Source organism: Myotis myotis, unplaced genomic scaffold (assembly GCF_014108235.1).
Source record: "Myotis myotis isolate mMyoMyo1 unplaced genomic scaffold, mMyoMyo1.p scaffold_m19_p_3, whole genome shotgun sequence".
Classification (NCBI taxonomy): Eukaryota; Metazoa; Chordata; class Mammalia; order Chiroptera; family Vespertilionidae; genus Myotis; species Myotis myotis.
The window spans coordinates 86392564-86411923 of NW_023416335.1; the positions used below are offsets into that span (position 1 = coordinate 86392564).

Genomic DNA, 19360 nt, shown 5'->3' on the forward strand with positions numbered 1-19360 from the left:
GAGCGGTGCCCCCAGCCTGCAGGCCCTGTCCAGCGGTGGCAGTGGGGGGCAGGGCCAGCGAGTGGGCGGCGCCAGGCCAGCCAAGGTGGGTGCCAGCCGGGGGTTCCCCCGATTGCCCCACTGGTCACCCCATAGATCAGCCCTGATTGCTGGCCAGGCCTAGGGACCCTACCTATGTACGAATTTTTTGCACCAGGCCTCTAGTATCTTATAAACGGCCATGTGTCCATGTATAGACTGATAAATTCAATTAATGAACATACATTATAAAGATTAAAAAAAGCCCACCTAGCCTGTAGAAATATTTAAGTAAACTAAAATAAATATACCCAATGATAAACTATGATACCAATAAAACTACTAGCTCTAAAAATGACATATAATGGTAATGAATTAATGTTTACTGATGTTATGGCATTCAGTGATAAAATCAGGATATGAATTTTGTATACAATGTGAATACAGTTGTAGAAAAAAAAACCTTCAAATATGTGCACAGGAAAATAAAATTTACTAAAATCTTTACAATAGTTAGGAGTATGGGATTACAGATTAGATTTTTCTCATTAACCATAATCTATAAAAATCTATTGTCTAAAGTTTCTAGGAGGCCATTTTATTACTTATTAGAGGCCCAGGACACAAAATTCATGCACTTGTGCGGGGGGGGGGGGGCCCTCAGGCCAGCTTGTGCCCTTGGGGGATGTCCGACTGCCGGTTTAGACCCAATCTCCACAGGCCTAAACCAGCAGTCAGACATCTCTCTCACAATCTAGGACGCTGTATGCACCAGTGACCATACTTTCATACAGGTGAAAGGCATCTTGCTGTTGTATGGGCAGCTACATTTTTTTGCCCTGATTATAAAAAGTAGTACATAACATGATCCTTCTGAGGCAGCAGTACCATTTTCCCCATCTTATGGGTGGAAAAACTGAAGCAGAGAGAAGTTAAATAATTGGCTTTGTCACACAGTTATAAGTGTCAGAATCAGTAGTGACCACAAAATATGCAAGCCAGAGTCCATGTATGTCATCACTGCATCATCCTGTTTTTTCAGTGTTAGAGTAGCCTTGCCAGGTTTTAATTTTTAAATCTAAGAGACTGTTCCCAATATTTGGGCAGGGTCCCTAGGCCTGGCCAGCGATCAGTGCTGCTCTGTGGGACGACAGGTGGGCGTGGCGATCAGGGCGCCCCTGCTGGCACCCGCCTTGGCCGGCAGCCTGGCACTGCCCACTGGCTGGCCCTGGCCCCCAACGCCGCTTCCAGTCGTCCCTTGGTGGTCAGTGCGCATCATAGCAACCAGCTGTTCTGCTGGTCATTTCACCATTTGGTCGATTTGCATATTAGGGTTTTATTATATAGGATGCTAATGAAAAAAGCAAAGAAAATAGGAAGAGATGAAAAATCCTTTATTATACAGGATTTAATTGTTGCTCTGAGAGGTAAAAAAAAGTTTTAATCCATCTTTCAGCCACCAGATCTTCATTATCCAAAAAGTCACTAGAGCAATTTAAACCCAAAATTAATTTATAATTAATTTTATAATTAATTTTATAATTAATTTTATAATTAATTTATAATTAATAGGAAGAGATAGCAGGTATAACCGGGGGTAGCTTTCTTTCATAGGAAAATGCATTTACAAAAATATTTATGAATAAGTAAAAAAAGTGAGTAGTATGCAAGTATTTCTTCATTGCTTCATTTCTGCTTAAGGCAGAAAGCAAAGCATTCAAATTCTCACACTCAGGATTTGCATTCTAGCTCAGTCACTGATTATTTTAGTAACTTTTAGGAAACAGTATCTACCTATTTTCTTAATAAAAAAAAAAGAAAATATTTAGAGATATGGATTAGTTAGAAACCTTTTAGAAAGAAACGGGCATTCATTAATATAACTCTAAAATTTCACCCAAGTCATGCAAAACAAAAGACTGCCTATTTAATTTTTTCTCAAGTATAAAAGAGAATAAAAAATAGGGAGTTTGCCACTTGAAACTGGAAAACAAATGCCCACTTTATTTCTGTAGCTTACACTTTACCTTAAAGACATGAAAGGCTTCAAATTGAATATTGGGACTTTTATCTCGAAGGAGGTTCATCATCAGTTTGAGGTTCTCTGGCTTGCTGATGTACTTTGTCATAATGGCAAAGTTGTGTCTATCCAGGATCAGTTCGCCCAGCAGCTATAAACAAATAAAACAAAATATCAATGCTATAATCTGAGAGCCATCTTACTCAAAATACACCTCACTGCTTCCCACTGAAAAACAAAATATAAATGTGAGTTTAGAATGTTGACATGAAAAAAACGGAGAGTCCTTAAGCACATCTTAAAGCACGGCATGAAAGCAGTAGTTATTTTAAGCTTTTTACAGTTTTGTTAAAGTCCATACTTAATGCATTTCTGAATCTATTTTTAAGCCAATCATTGATGCAGCTTTAAAAAGCTCACTCTGTAGCTCTAATCAAGAGCTGGAGAGAAACTAATTTATTATTTCCATTGCTTACGTTACCTTGAGGTAGGATAAGAATAACAAAATTGACTACAATTATACCCCCATTACCTAAATTAATGTCCTCTAGTAGCTTACTGGGGAAAAAAATAGGTTATGTAAAGTGATTTACATGTTCCCCCAAATTTTTATTACAAACCCTGATATATAACCAGCAAAAAAATCACTGATTCTGACTCCAAATGAAGTTTAACATGTGCAGCACGTTTTTATAAAAAAGTAAAGCAAAACATTTTCTGGTGACAAATTAATAGTTCCCAAATGCAGCATTACTCCATGTTATGAACTGAATGCTCCAAAATCTACATGTTGAAATTCTAACCTCCAACGTGATGGTATTAGGAGGAGGGGTCTTTAAGAGGTTAGGACATGAGGGTAAAAACATCATGAATGGGACTGGTGCTCTTATGAAAGGGACCCCAGAGAGCTCTCTCACTGCTGGCATCTTAATCTTGGACTTTCCAGCCTCCAGAACTACAAGAAATAAATATTTCTTATTTAAGCCACCCAGTCTACAGTATTTTGTTATAGCAGCCAGAACAGACTAAGACACTTCAAAATAAAATAAAAATACCAAAAGTGGGAACAGTTGAAGAGACTCTAACAGCACAACTTAATGTGCTGCTGCTCCATCTCATAAACTTGTATTCTCACTGTAGTGGTAGCAATCCTAAAGCTTTGGCAACCAGGCAGTTGAAGTGTACCCTTAACGTAATTTTATATGTGATATATTTATTTTCCAAATCTCCTATTTACTGGAATTTTTCTGGATGTCCCAGGATAGTAATACATTGCATAGTTGTTTAAGTTCTGGATGGAAGGAGAAAGCACATGAAACTGTCTGTCTTATAATACAGTCTAGCAACATAACCCCAGGTGTATATGTAGAGGTGTGTATGTAGGGGTGTGTGCGTACGTTGTGTGTTTGGCAGCCGGGGAACAACCACTTTGCCTGCGATGCATCTTTTGTCTATTTAACAAATGAGAAGTACACATCTTGAAGTAATTTTAGTGCACAAAAGTAACGTTTGTTAAACAGAAAATGATGACCATAGTTGCGTGTCAGGTGGTTACCAGTTAGTCATATACATATGGAATGGCAAGAATGTAAATCATTGATCTTCATCTTCCTTAGTCTTTCTATGCAGCATCTAAAGCGAACTGAACACTCTTCCGGAAACTTTCTTTGCTTTTGATTTCAAGGCCATTTCATTCTACTGGTTTCTTACCCCTTGCAGCGTATTCCTTTGCTGCCTCTATTACTGACTCGCCTTCCTTCCGCACCACATATGCAGGAATTTTCCAAGTTGTATACTTGTTTTTTCTCATTCATTCATTCATTCATTCATTCATTCATTCCAAGCTATATATTTGAATCACTTAGCTTTTATTTCCCAACAGTCTCATCTAAGTCAATGGCTTCAACTATAACATCTGGGAAGGTGTCTCTCAAATCTACATTTCTAGTTTCAGTTTCTTTCCTAAACTCCATGCACACATTCTAACTGTCCACCAGGCAACCCCAGCTGCCTGGCCTATCACACTCAATGTCTCTTTCCTCTTTTCTCTTTGTTAATGACATCGTATCTTCCAGTGCCTTAGGGCAGAGTGCTGAAATCTTCCCCAGCTCCTTTCTTTCCCTTGCTCCTCACATAAAATCTACATCCAAGATCTTCCAATATTCTGTTTCTAAGGGCCTCAAAGATCTTTCATTCAATTTTTACTGCCAGTACCCTCATCCAAACCCTCACTGCCTTTCATCTGACGACTACAACAGCACGTAAATGGTCTCCTCTGCAGTCTTCAGTCAATCCAATCCATTCTGTACATTATGTCAAACAAATCTTCCCGAAGATCAGACCTATTCATGTTACTAATTCCACTTATAAAGTGGATGGATAAACAAACAAATGTCTAGCTTCCTATGGATGGCACTCAAAGCCTTTTGTGATCTGAAGTCATTTCTGCTGCTTCCTCTCCTCCGCTCCCTCACTTAGTCTTCCTTATTCCTGGGTCTGTGGCCTTATACTCCTTGCTCTATCTCCCCACCCCAGCTTTATCTATATATAAAAGGCTAATATGCAAAGTGTCCCCTCAGAAGTTTGAGCAGGAGACCGGGAGTATGATCACTCGCTATGACATGCGCTGACCACCAGGGGGCGGCACAGAACGAAGGAAGGCCTGGGCTGGCAGCCAGAGGGTGATTAGCCCTGATCACCAGCCAGGCCTAGGGAACCTACCCATGCACGAATTTTGTACAACAGTCCTCTAGTTTATATATAATTGAGAAAACTGTACACACTTAAAGTGTACATTATAATGATTTCATATACATATACATTGTGAAATATTTACCACAATCACGTTAACACATTCACCACCTCAGTTATCTGTGTGTGTGTGTGTGTGTATGTGTGTGTGGTGAGAATGCTTAATATCTACTCTCAACAACTTTCAAGTATACAATTCAGTACTGTTAACTATAGTCACCACATTAGATTCCCAAACCTTATTTATCTATAGCTAAAATTTTATACCTGTTGATCAATTTCTCCCCATTTTCCTTAGCCCCAGCCCATGGTAACCACCATTCTACCCTATGTTTCTGTGAGTTTGACTTTCTCCCAGGCTGAATCTCCTCTACTGCCTCTATGCTCTTTGTTTTTCCCCAGCAGTACTCACACTGCCTTGCAGTACAGAGTTACTTGTGAGTCTCTTTAGAATATAAGTTCCACAGGGCATGCATCAAATCTTGTTTGTGTTTGTACCCTTCACAGCTTGTGTGATGAATGTGGATAGTGTTGGGGAAATAAGGTGCTATTACCACAGAATCTTCCCAACAAAATGTAGAAGGAAAGCAGTTTTATTATTGAACAAGGCCTGGTACATGAAATTTGTGCACAGGTAGGGTCCCTAGGCCTGGCTGGCGATCAGGGCCAAATAGGGCCTTCCGCTGCTGGCCAGGCCCTTCCTTACAGCTGCCAGCTGCCAGCCAGGGCCTTCCTTCCCTGGCTGCCGGCTGCTGGCCGGGGCCTTCCTTCGGTCTGTGCCACCCCCTGGTGGTCAGTGCAAGTCATAGCGAGTGATCGAACTTCCGATCTCCCGGTCGAACTCCTAAGGGGACATTTTGCATGTTAGCCTTTTATATATAGAGAGATAAGCATAGTCAAAGCACAACACTGTAGGTAATCTATGAAAAAGACAGATAAAACCACATTTATTTACACAGCCAAGGAGCTACAATCATTACATACATATATCCTCAACAGAAAAGGTAATCTGCCCCCGGAAAGAGGACTTGCCAGCGTTACTTGCTGTGCACCTTTCCATAGTTCACTCTAAATTCACCTGACCATTAGGGTAGTTCTTTGTTTAAGCTAATTGCCTTTATCCAACAAATAACAAGCATAAAAAACCTTTCTTACCTCTCTAACAAGAAATGTTTATAGGTTAGAGCAGGGGTCCTCAAACTTTTTAAACAGGGGGCCAGTTCACTGTCCCTCTGACCGTTGGAGGGCCAGACTATAGTTTAAAAAAAACTATGAACAAATTCCTATGCACACTGCACATATCTTACTTTGAAGTAAAAAAAACAAAACAGGAACAAATACAATATTTGTATTTGCATGTGGCCCGTGGGCCGTAGTTTGAGGACCCCTGGGTTAGAGAGAAGCACCAAGGTTAAACTCCCCTGGTGACAGTGAGATGGCTCCCAGATGTTCAAAAAAACAAAACAAAGAAACCCAACCACTTCTGGGTTGTAGAGCTGATAAGAGGCTTCTAAGTTATATACATGTATGTGTGTGTGTGTGTGTGTGTATATATATATATATATATATATATATATATATATATAATATATATCTTTATAAAACATGTATATATATGTTTGTGTATACACACACACACACACACACACACACTACACACACACTGCTTTTTACAGGCCTATCTATATCTATATAGATATATCTTGTATATAGATATATATCTAAAAATGTATTTCTATAAAATATATAATCAAATATAATCTATACCACATGTTAAAATACATATACATCACACACACATATACATATGAAAAGGACTTTTAGCAACAATTTCATTTAAAAAATAAACTAACCCTTAAAATGTGCACACACACATTCAATAAACATTGCTGACGTTTGTGAGTTATTCAGATTAAGTCACTTCAGTTTTTATTACATGGGGATGTCCAACCTTTGCTAATATAATTTGACTACTTTTCTGAAACAATTGTGTTAAATCACTTGGTGAATAACACTAAATCTTTTAGCCAGTAAGTGTTAATCTATTTTAATTAATACTGACAATGACAAAATACTGCACTTCATGGAAAAAGTTCTATTTTTACTTCCTTAAATTTTATTTTACAGGCTTCGTACTATATAGTAAAACCATGCACATCAAGTAGATATAATGAATGTGTTTCTTAACTTAGGGTTTTAATTAAATTGACCAGAGTCCAAACCCCTCCCAAATTCCACCAAGGTTCTTTTGAATTATAATCTTTCTAGCTAGTAATTAAATGTCAGGCCCTGAAGAAGACAAGAAATAAATTTCTAAACTCTGTCACATGAGTGAAAGGAATTTCTCTGTTAATTACTTTTTATTGACACTAGGAAACTAAGTTCCCCAAAATAGTTCAGGAAAATTTAGAATATGATTAACAAAAGGCAGCAGGTAGCACTACTTTGGAATCAGAAAATAGCCTAGTGTGAGGAACATAAGTGACCCCATCTTAAAGCTAACCGCTGTCCTGACATCTGGGTGATGATGGACCCTAATCCCTCCCCTTCCCTGGGAGGCTCTGGAACAGGAACCAGAGCTCTGGGCTGATCACAATTCATATCAATTCCCTCTCTAGGGAGAGACACTCTCCCTGTTTCTCTTACCTCACGCTGCACTGAAGCCTCTGGCACCTGATCTCTTTGCTCATCCATGCATTCTCACTGCTCTCATAACATACAGAGTCTGGCGGGGGTGAGGGGTGGGGGTGGAGGGCTCAGAATCGTTGTGTTGCTACTGCAGAATGCTGCTTCCTTTAAGCTCGCTTTTATAACTGACAAACTGGACTTGGCCTCATGTTTTGGCATGTCGGTTCCTTCTAGCATTGGGGAGCTGCTTTCATACATTGCCCTTCCCCAAAACACCTAGCTTTAATACAATTCATTACTTGAAGAATACTGTAAGTAGACTATTGTAATGATTTAACCTTTTGTTTCCTATAATTATAAAACATCTATATATAAAATATTACATAATCCAGAGACATAAACAAGGTTATGTTAAAATAGAACATACTGCTGCTACCCACACATCTAATTTCCAAAAGGAAAAACCAACAGCACGCTAGCAGAGCTCTTCAAAACAATGTTTTTCTGTTGACGAAAACAATAAACAATATTTAGTGAGCTCTTTCCTTGAATAGAGTGATACAAAACCATCTTAGCAAGTCTCTGCCTATAATGTGGCATTCAAAAAAGCCAACTCTTCGGTAACCTTTTAAACAATTTCTGCATTCTCAGATATGCTTTATCTGCCTTTTACTAGTTTCATTTCTCTCTCTCTCTCTCTCTCTCTCTCTCTCTCTCTCTCTCTCTCTCTCTCTCTCTCTCTCTCTCCTGTTCAACCAGTGCTTGGTTTTACCATATTCTTAATCAAATACTTTCAAGACACTCAATTGTAAAGAATTTTAGGCAGGAATAGCAACCGATGTAGTATGTCTGCATGAATTAATAAATAGTAAGAAAGAGGTCTTATGAGTCAGCTGAGGTATCTGTAAATGAATAGGAAACATAATCAGTTTGAAAAAGGGGGTGTTTTAATACCAGGTACAAACTCTGCTGCTTCTTGCTGGTGTCACTGGGAACACTGCAGAGGTCTCTACCTGGAGAACCATGTGAAGAGGGAGGCTGGGAAGTGGAGAGCTGGGTGACAGCAAACAGCAGTGAGGAATGAATCTTCCTCCCTTCCCTTTGCTACACACCAAATTTGTATGACATAACATACCAATCACACATCCACTGTATTAACAGGCTTCTATTTTTAAATGCAAATGCATCCTGGTAGGAATAAGTCTAATTCACATCCTAGTCCCAATTACTTATTTAGAACTGATCAACACCTTACAGAGATTAAACTCTAGGGATAATGATGAATATCTCTCTATATAAAAGCTCAACAACCATTACAATGGAACAACCAGAACGACTGATCGCTATGACGTGCACTGACCACCAGGGGGCAGACGCTCAATGCAGGAACTGCCACCTAGAGTGGGAAAGCCACTCAGCTAAAAGTCGTGCTCACAGCTGGCGAGCGCAGCAGCAGTGGTGGGAGCCTCTCCCGCCTCCGCGGCAGTGCTAATGAGTGGTGAGCCAAGCGCTACGGAGTGAGCAGGCAGGCGGTTAACAGCAAGGGGTCCTGGATTGTGAGAGGGTGCAGGCTGGGCTGAGGGACACCCCCACTCCCCGTGCATGAATTTCGTGCATCAGGCCTCTAGTTTACTTTTAAAATTTCTTTTTATTTTATTGAACAAATATATCTATGAGCTAGGCTCTGCTCTAACCACTTTTCAAATATTAACAAGGGAACAGGATAAGGTGGGGCTGAAGATATCTTGAGAAGAGAATGAGACAATAGGTACAGGGTAGAAGAAGATGATAGGATAGTAGGAAAGGAAAACCAGAAGGGGGATGTTTGAAAAAACTGCCAATTTTATAACTTTGCCTAAGACCCTACCTAGCTAGGGAAAAATTTCTGTCACAAGTTCTTGTCACTGCTGAAATGGAACAGGGATAATTCTAAAGTCTATGACCCGCAGCTTTTTTGACCCCTAAATTTAGTTGTCACCTTAGTTTGTAACAATGTCTCTACTTTGGTCCAATATCTGACAGATTCCCACTGAAAAGAGGAAAGATTTGAAAATTTATAAGCAATTTCCTGTATTCTGGCCCTTCAGACCACTGTCACCTCTGTTTACTGTTTCAATTTCCACTTCCCTCCCAGGGAGACTACCTCTTGTAAACATGGACAACTGTGCTTTGGCTGTCCTTGTGGAGCCCTTCACAAATAAGCAATTCTGTTCTTCAGGTACATGGCTGTGGCAAAAGGATGCATCTTTATCTTCAACTGCGTTAACGACTGGAGAGCCCAGCATTGATGTTACTGCCTTTGCCTAGAGCTCAGTCACATCACAGCAAGCTCCAGCAAGGAACGCAGCATGGTATCTTTCCTACAGGGATCACCTTGTATGGGTTTCCACTCAAAGGGAAACTCAATAAAGAGTGCTGAGTGACTGGCAGAAAACAATACACTGACCTCTCCTGCATGGTGGAAGCTGGAACATGAGGGCACAAATACAGGGGAAAGCAGGTCATGGCCAATGCAAAATCACGGTTAAAGTGAATTTACAAAAATATGGTACAAAACATTTAATTTATGGCTTAAGCTTAAAACTATACGATATTTAGAAACACCTGCATTGTTCTATGAATGTCATCCCAAACATATAAAAATAAAATGAATGATATTTAGTAAGTTCAAACATCATACAAATTGCTTGACAAAAAACAACCAAATATTATCTGTCAAAAACATTCTTTTGAATACAGTAAAACCTTGACATAATAGACTAATTCAGGTGTGTGGATGTCCATTAAAGCTGAAAGTCTATTATATAATAAAGTAGGTTTTCCAAATGCATATGTTAAAAATTTGACAAATTAGTTAACCTGTTTTTACTTATATAGGTTCTAGGGGCCTGGTGCATGAAGATTCATGCACGGGGGGGGGGGGGGGGGGGGAGGGAAGGTCCCTCAGCCCGACCTGCACCCTCTCCAATCTGGGAGCCCTCAGGGGAGCCCTCTCCAATCTGGGAGTTTCTGTCTGTCTTTGCAATCATATGAGCGAATTGTCTGAGACCCCCAACCCGGTTTGCTGCTCACAGAATAATAGACGCATTTGTTTTTTCTTTGCTCCATAGGTGGAGATTTCCTGGAAGTTTTAGGATATCTTCCCTATAATTTTTCCTAGACACTCTGATTTTACTTATGTCTCTCACCTTTACTTTCCCTCCACCCCCCACTGCAACAGGAACTTGCTCCAGGCTCACTTTGCTCTAGTGTCTAGGACAGGGATGGCGAACCTTTTGAGCTCGGCGTGTCAGCATTTTGAAAAACCCTAACTTAACTCTGGTGCCGTGTCACATATAGAAATTTTTCGATATTTGCAACCATAGTAAAACGAAGACTTATATTTTTGATATTTATTTTAAATATTTAAATGCCATTTAACAAAGAAAAATCAACCACAAAAATGAGTTCGCGTGTCACCTATGACACGCATGTCAGGTTTGCCATCACTGGTCTAGGAGATCCATCTGCCACCAGAACTACGATTCCCAGCATTCCTGGTGCTCCCCGCGCTCTGAGCTTCTGCTTCCTGAACTGGGGCTGCCACCAAAACTACTATTCCCAGAATTCCTGGTGCTCTCCATGCTCTGGGTTTTCTGGACCAACTGAGCCACGTCCCCCCAAGCCTCCGGCTCCCATGCTCTGCTCTCCATCCGGTGACCAAGGGAGCCATGTCCCCCCAAGGGAGCGACCGAGGGAGCCACATCCGCCCCAAGCTGCTGGCTCTCCCACTCTGCTCTGTGCATGCAAATTACCTGCCATCTTTGTTGGGTTAAATTGCATACCCACTCCTCATTGGCTGGTGGACGTGGCTTAAGCACAGCAGAGGGATGGTTAATTTGCATGTTTCTCTTTTATTATATAGGACTAGAGGCCCGCTGCACAAAAATTTGTGCACTCGGGGGGGAAGGGGGTCCCTCAGCCCGGCCTGTGCCCTCTCGCAGTCTGGGACCGCTCGGGAGATAACGACCTGCTGGCTTAGGCCTGCTCCCGGGTGGCAGAGGACAGGCCCAATCCCTAGGTTCAGCCTCTGGTCAGGCTCAGAGCAGGGCCGATTGGGGAGTTGGGGTGCCGCCCCTGTCATGCACAGAGCAGGGCGGATCTGGAGGTTACGATGCCACCCCTAGTCACGCTCAGGGTACGGCCGATTGGGGGGTTGGGGCACCGCCCCCTGTCACACTCAAGGCAGGGTCGATAGGGAAGTTGCGGTGCCACCCCCTGCCACGCACAGAGCAGGGCCAATGAGGGGGTTGGGGCGCTGCCCCCTGTCATGCACAGAGCAGGGCCCATCAGGGGGGTTGGGGCTCCATACCATGACACACACAGAGCAGGGTTGATCAGGGGGTTGAGGAGCTCCCCCTGTCACGCACAGAGCAGGGCCGATCAGGGGGTTGAGGAGTTCCCCCCTGTCACGCACAGAGTAGGGCCAATAGGGGAGTTGGGGCACCGCCCCCTGTCACACTCGAGGCAGGGTCGATAGGGAAGTTGCAGTGCCACAGCCTGTCACGCACAGAGCAGGGCCCATCAGGGGGGTTGGGGCTCCGTACCCTGTCACACACAGAGCAGGGCTGATCAGGGGGTTGAGGAGCTCCCCACTGTCACTCACAGAGCAGGGCCCATCAGGGGGGTTGGGGCACCGCCCCCTGTCACACACAGAGCAGGGTGGATCAGGAGTTGGGGCGCTTCCCTCTATCACCCACAGAGCAGGGCCAATCAGGGGGTTGGGGCACCGCCACTGTCACACTCAGGGCAGGGCCGATGGGGAGGTTATGGCTCTACCCCGCCAGACACAGAGCAGGGCCCGTGTGTGGGGGGGGGTGCCCTCTATCACCCACAGAGCAGGGCCGATCAGGGGGTTGGGGCGCTGCACCCTGTCACACACAGAGCAGGGCGATCAGGGGGTTAGGGCTCTACCCCGTCACACACAGAGCAGGGCCCGTGGGGGAGGGGGGTTGGGGCGCCGCCCTCTATCACCCATGGAGCAGGGCCGACCAGGGGGTTAGGGCGTTGCACCCTGTCACACACAGAGCCGCAGGGCGATCAGGGGGTTTGGGCGCTGCCCCCTGTCATGCTGATCCTGGTGCTGGGAGGCCTTGCGGCTCCGCTGATCCTGGTGCCGGGAGGCATATTACCCTTTTACTATATAGAATAGAGGCCTGGTGCACAGGTGGGGCTGGCTGGTTTGCCCTGAAGGGTGTCCTGGATCAGGGTGGGAGTCCCCACTGGGGTGCCTGGCCAGTCTGGGTGAGGGGCTGAGGGCCGTTTTCAGGCTGACGGGTGACTGAAATTCCCAACCGCTCCTTTTTTTCTTTCTTTTTTTTTTTTTATTCTGGGCCAGCTTTAGCTCTGAGGCCTCGGCTGCTGAAAACAGGTTTCTGGCCTTTGTTTACTGTCTGTATTTGTTACAATGTTACGGTCCGACTGGCTGAAGCCCGGCTGAGTAAAGCAGGTTTCTGGGTTTTTTTTAGCTTCTATATTTGCAACATAGTTGCTTAGAGTTGCAGCGGAGAAGCCGGCAAGTCAGGCAGGGAACATTGGAGTCCTCCATCACTGAAGCAAGCAAGCCTCCCTGTTTGCATCAGCTCCCTGGCTGCCGGCCGCCATCTTGGCTGACAGTTAATTTGCATATCTCCCTGATTAGCCAATGGGAAGGGTAGCGGTCGTACGCCAATTACCATCTTTCTCTTTTATTAGATAGGACTAGAGGCCTGCTGCACAAAAATTTATGCACTTGGGGGGGAGGGGGGGTCCATCAGCCTGGCCTGTGCCCTCTCCCAGTCTGGGACCCCTCGGGAGATAACGACCTGCTGGCTTAGGCCTGCTCCCGGGTGGCAGAGGGCAGGCCCAATCCCTAGGTGCAGCCCCTGGTCAGGCTCAGAGCAGAGCCGATTGGGGAGTTGGGGCGCCGCCCCCTGTCATGCACAAAGCAGGGCAGATTGGGAGGTTGCGATGCCACCCTCAGTCACGCTCAGGGTAGGGCCGATTGGGGGGTTGAGGCACCGCCCCCTGTCACACTCAAGGCAGAGTCGATGGGGAGGTTGCAGTGCCACCCCATCACGCACAGAGCAGGGCCCATCAGGGGGGTGGGCTCCATACCCTGTCATGCACAGAGCAGGGCCCATCAGGGGGGTTGGGGGTCCGTACCCTGTCATGCACAGAGCAGGGCCCATCAAGGGGTTGGGGAGCTCCCCTCTGTCACTCACAGAGTAGGGCCGATAGGGGAGTTGGGGCACCGTCCCCTGTCACACACAGAGCAGGGCGGATCAGCGGGTTGGGGCACCGCCCTCTATCACCCACAGAGCAGGGCGGATCAGGGGGTTGGGGCACCACCACTGTCACACACAGAGCAGGGCTGATGGGGAGGTTATGGCTCTACCCTGTCACACACAGAGCAGGGCCCGTAGGGACTGTGGGGGGGTTGGGGTGCCGCATCTGTCACACACAGAGCAGGGCCGATCAGGGGGTTTGGGCGCTGCCCACTGTCACGCTGATCCCAGTGCCGGGAGGCCTCGCGGCTCCGCTGATCCCGGTGCTGGGAGGCATATTACCCTTTTACTATATAGCATAGAGGCCTGGTGCACGGGTGGGGGCCGGCTGGTTTGCCCTGAAGTGTGTCCTGGATCAGGGTGGGGGTCCCCACTGGGGTACCTGGCCAGCCTGGGTGAGGGGATGATGGCTGTTTGCAGCTGGTCACACACCCTTCAGGGTGGGGGTCCCCACTGGGGTGCCTGGCCAGTCTGGGTGAGGGGCTGAGGGTTGTTTTCAGACTGGGGGTGACTGAAGCTCCCAACCGCTCCTTTTTTCCTTTTTTTTTTTTTTATTCTGGGCCAGCTTTAGCTTGAGGCTTGGCTCCAGCTCTTAGGCCTCCGCTGCTGAAAGTAGGTTTCTGGGCTTTGCTTACAATGTTGCAATCCTACTGGCTGAAGCCTGGCGGTATTTGTTACATAGTTTCTTAAACTGCAGGCTTGAGGCCTGCAGCCGCAGGCGGGGAACGTTGGTTTCCTCCGTCACTGAGGCAAGCAAGCCTCATGTTAGTTTCAAGCTGCCTGGCTGCCGGCCGCCATCTTGGCTGTCAGTTAATTTGCATATCTTGCTGATTAGCCAATGGGAAGGGTAGCGGAGTGACACTAATTACCATGTTTCTCTTTTATTAGTGTAGACTAGAGGCCTGGTGCACAAAAATTTGTGCACTCGGGGGGGGGCGTCCCTCAGCCTGGCCTGTGCCCTCTCGCAGTCTGGGACCCCTCGGGAGATAACGACCTGCTGGCTTAGGCCTGCTCCTGGGTGGCAGAGGGCAGGCCCAATCCCTAGGTGCAGCCCCTGGTCGGGCTCAGAGCAGGGCTGATTGGGGGGTTGGGGCACTGCCCCTGTCACACTCAAGGCAGGGTCGATGGGGAGGTTGTGGCACCACCCCCTGTCATGCACAGAGCAGGGTCAATCGGGGTTGAGGAGCTCCCCCCTGTCACACACAGAGCAGGGGCGATCAGGGGGTTGGGGAGCTCCCCCCTGTCACGCACAGAGCAGGGCCCACCAGGGGGTTGGGGAGCTCCCCCCTGTCACGCACAGAGCAGGGCCATCAGGGGGTTGAGGAGCTCCCCCCTGTCACTCACAGAGTAGGGCCGATAGGGGAGTTGGGGCACCACCCCTGTCACACACAGAGCAGGGCAGATCAGGGGGTTGGGGTGCCGCCACAGTCACACTCAGGGCAGGGCCGATGGGGAGGTTATAGCTCTACCCCGTCACACACAGAGCAGGGCCCGTGGGGTGGGGGGGTTGGGGCGCCGCACTCTGTCACACACAGAGCCTCAGGGGGTTGGGGAGCTCCCCCTATCAGGCACAGAGCTGGGCCAATCAGGGGGTTGGGGCACCTTTCCTTGTCAGGAACAGAGCATGGCCGATAGAGAGGTTGTGGCCCCACCCCCTGTCACACACAGAGCCGCAGGGCGATCAGGGGGTTTGGGCGCTGCCCCCTGTCACGCTGATCCCGGTGCTGGGAGGCATATTACCCTTTTCCTATATAGAATAGAGGCCTGGTGCATGGGTGGGGTCTGGCTGGTTTGCCCTGAAGGGTGTCCTGGATCAGGGTGGGGGTCCCCACTGGGATGCCTGGCCAGCCTGGATGAGGGGATGATGGCTGTTTGCAGCTGGTCACACACCTTTCAGGGTGGGGGTCCCTACTGGGGTGCCTGGCCAGTCTGGGTGAGGGGCTGAGGCCTTTTTCAGGCTGGGACTGAAGCTCCCAACCGCTCCTTTTTTTTTTATTCTGGGCCAGCTTTAGCTCTGGCTCCAGCTCTGAGACCTAGCTGCTGAAAGTAGGTATCTGGTTTGTTTAGGTTCTATAATCGAAACTCTGTATCAACTCTAGCTCTGAGATCCCAGGCTCGCTGAAAGCTGGTTTCTGGGGTTTTGTTTAGCTTCTATATTTGTTACAGTGTTTCTTAAACTGCAGGCTCAGAGGCCTGCAAGGCAGGCGGGGAATGTTGGAGTCCTCCATCACTGAAGCAAGCAAGCCTCATGTTAGTTTCAAGCTGCCTGGCTGCCGGCTGCCATCTTGGCTGGCAGTTAATTTGCATATCTTGCTGATTAGCCAATGGGAAGGGTAGCGGTTGTACGCCAATTACCATGTTTCTCTTTTATTAGATAGGATGTTTGTGTAACTAAAATTAAGTAATCATGAAGAGTTTAATTTCACAGAAAAGTTTTCTATATGTATTATTGTAATTTTAAATTTATACTGAATAGATCTAGTAAATGCATGCATTCACCAGTCACCTCAAGTAAACAACTGCACATGGTGGGGTGTGGCTTAGCACAGGTGGGAACATCAGTTAAAGCTGCTGCAGAAAGTCATGCCATTGGACAACAGAACCAATGACCATGCATGAGGTGTGATCACATGCTAATCATTCGCTGAACACTGTTTATGGGTGGTGACTGTTGGATTTAAATATGTAGACTATAATTGTAGGTATATAATATTTATTTCAACAAAATTACTAGTGTTTTTCCCAACATATGGACTATTCGCTAAAATTTGTTAAAAATAACAGTGAATGAATAACAAAATAACCTGTTAATTATAAGCAAATCTTAGTTAAAAGCATTTTAAAATAATCAGGGTATTAATTTTCACACATGACATATGGACCAGAAATTTTATCCGTTAAATCTGAAGTTCATTAAATCAAAGTCTGAAAAATTAAGGGTTTACTGTATCTGGGCAGAATACGCAAGAAATGTCCCTCCTGGATAAATGGCTGCTTCCAGGCACTTTTCACTGAGGGAGGGAAGGCCACTCACAGACAGATGTAGCCCTGCTCTGCTGGGCTCCCTGTTTGATGAGGGAGAATGGCATTTCCACAGGAATTTCATAGGAGATATAATCTCAAATTGAGATATACTAGTAATCTCAAGTTGTGGTCACACACAACACACTTTTTGTATAGTAGCACATACTTATTATTTATAGTTACTTCTAAAAAGTATTTGAGGCAAGACACTTACATTATTTTGCTATAAAGTATAGTTGTAACATAAACTATTTCTCAAGTTACAAAAAGGACACTTAAATTTTTCTATATTTACTTGCTTACAAATAAACCAATCATTTAATACCAAGACATCAATTTATGGAGACACTAAGTTAAATTTGATATTACCTTTAAAGATTGTCTCTTAGTCACATAATTCTCAGACTGAAGCAATTTCTCATAGTCTTCAAAAATCTAATGAAAAAAAAATATTACAGTGTAAAACTAATAGTTATTTCTCTGCATTAGGTTTGCGTACTTGCTTCAGAAGTAAGTAAATCCCCAATCCCCAAGTCCAGCGCAGCCCAGCTGCTGTGCTTTCTATCTCTGTGTGTTTAACGACTGACCACCACTGTCCACTGGGAGGTTCCCCTTTCCCCATCCTCTTTTGCACGTAAAGACATCGAGAGTGGGAAGGTCAAGTGATACAAGAGACATACTTCTCTATTTTATTTTAGTTCTGCAAATTATAAATAGGGTAGAAAAATGTAGTAATTGAATACTCATAATAAATCATTTTGAATAAAACATCTATTGAGTTGCAAGACAACGCATTTTATGCCATATTAAAGAAATCTGTTTATGTAGACTTGCTGGTAGTCTATGAATAATTTGAGAAAGATTAAATAATTTAGGGTTTCACCTGGCAACTCATTAAAAATCAAATTGTCAAATTCATAGCATGAACATGTAGAGCAGCGGTTCTCAACCTGTGGGTTGCGACCCCTTTGGGGGTTGAACGACCCTTTCACAGGGATCGCCTAAGACCATCAGAAAACATATATACAATTACATATTGTTTTTGTGATTAATTGCTATGCTTTAATTATGTTCAATTTGTAACAATGAAATTGGGGGTCACTACAACATGAGGAACTATATTAAAGGGTCACGGCATTAGGAAGGTTGAGAACCACTGATGTAGAGGAACTAGGGCTACTTTTGCTGCAAGACGGCAATGCCAATCCCAACTAGCCTCTCTGGAGCACCTCTACTCTCCCCAGAGGTTGGGGGACACTGGTGTTTGGAGCCCCTGTTTCCTATTGTGGTCGAACATCAATCATTACTTAGGCCCTTCAATCAATTCAGGAAGCCAGCAGCTGGGGAAGCTCAGTGTCAACTTCCCACCATGTGTTGATGCACTCAGGGATTACTAAGGTGGAAGGAGCAAGACGAGCAGAGAATTGAAAGCTACAGTGCTCAGAGGCTGAAGAAGGTACAAAACAGTTCTGGTCCTCAGAGAGCCAAGTGGGAGGAATGCGTGTGTGCTCGAGTGAGATGAAGGCAAGCTGAGCACACTGATGATAATTACTGAGAGAATTAAGAAAGTGAAAAGTATAAAAGAAGCATGTAGTTCACATTAAAGTCACAGTAACTAGACTTATTATGTATGAAGGACTTATTATTTATTCTAGGTATTAGGGATACAAGTAATAATGATAAAACTTAATACTGAGTGCTTACCATGGTACTATCTTGAAAACTTCAAATCTTGTCAAATTCCTACCACAGCCCTATGAGGTAGGCATTAAAATGTTTATTTTCAAGTAGTTACAGGAACTTGCCCAGGGTCACGCAATTAGTAAGAGGGAGAGCTGGGTCTTGAAGCCAAACAAGCAGACTCTAAAATCTATATTGTACTCTGAACCTTTGTGTTCAACAGATAAAATTCTGCCTCTCAGGGAGCTCAAGGACTGGCTAGTTAGATGCAGCCACAACACAATAATACACGGTAAACAGTGAGAGAGGGGCAGGGGAGGGAGGTCAGGAGGGTGTGTGTGTGTGTGTGTGTGTGCGCGCGCACGCGCGCGCGCGCGCGCGCGTAAGGATGTGACTGTGTAAGGGTGTGTTAGCGAAAGCTTGCTAGAAGTGTCACATTAATCCAAATGACAAAAGGATGAGCTGGATTCACCATTAGAGAAGGGAGTCAGAAAATAGAAATATTTTGGTATTTCTACTAGTAAGTAAAACTAATTATTGACCAGGTCAAATGACTTATCTTAGTAAGGGTTGGGTGTTCTTCCATATGGAAGAGTTACCTACTGGCTCTTAAGGGCAACATGGATGCTCTTAAGTCTAGATCAAGGTGAGCAGGTGCTAGTTGTTTCTTGGAGCTCCAGAGCATAACACTAGGAAGAGATATGAAAAATGAGAAAGCCCTGATCTCCTGCCATTGCCAATTTTCCATAAGGTTTCCTGATGACCTGGCTTCTGGGTAAAAGACCAATTGGATGTATGGTTGACATGGTGGATTTCTATAGTGGATGATAAACAGGAATAAGTGCTCATAAATTTGAGAGAGAGGGAGGGAGAAAGGAAAGGAGGGAGGGAGGAAGGAAGGGAGGGAGGGAGGGAGGGAGGAGAGAATAAGGTA

General features: G+C 45.1%; 1 protein-coding gene across 9 annotated transcripts in view; it reads right to left on the bottom strand.

The window, feature by feature from the left end:
- The window catches only part of CAB39L (calcium binding protein 39 like), a 148737-nt gene that overhangs the window by 17934 nt on the left and 111443 nt on the right, over window positions 1-19360 (bottom strand). For 8 of the 9 annotated variants that reach the window (XM_036299218.1, XM_036299215.1, XM_036299214.1 and 5 more), the window contains 2 exons: window positions 17116-17181; window positions 2046-2189 (listed from right to left, as the gene is read on the bottom strand). In XM_036299218.1, the coding sequence (XP_036155111.1) occupies window positions 2046-2189; window positions 17116-17181 (210 nt within the window). The remainder of the gene's footprint in view (window positions 1-2045; window positions 2190-17115; window positions 17182-19360) is intronic. The other variant, XM_036299217.1, reaches the window with a different exon arrangement.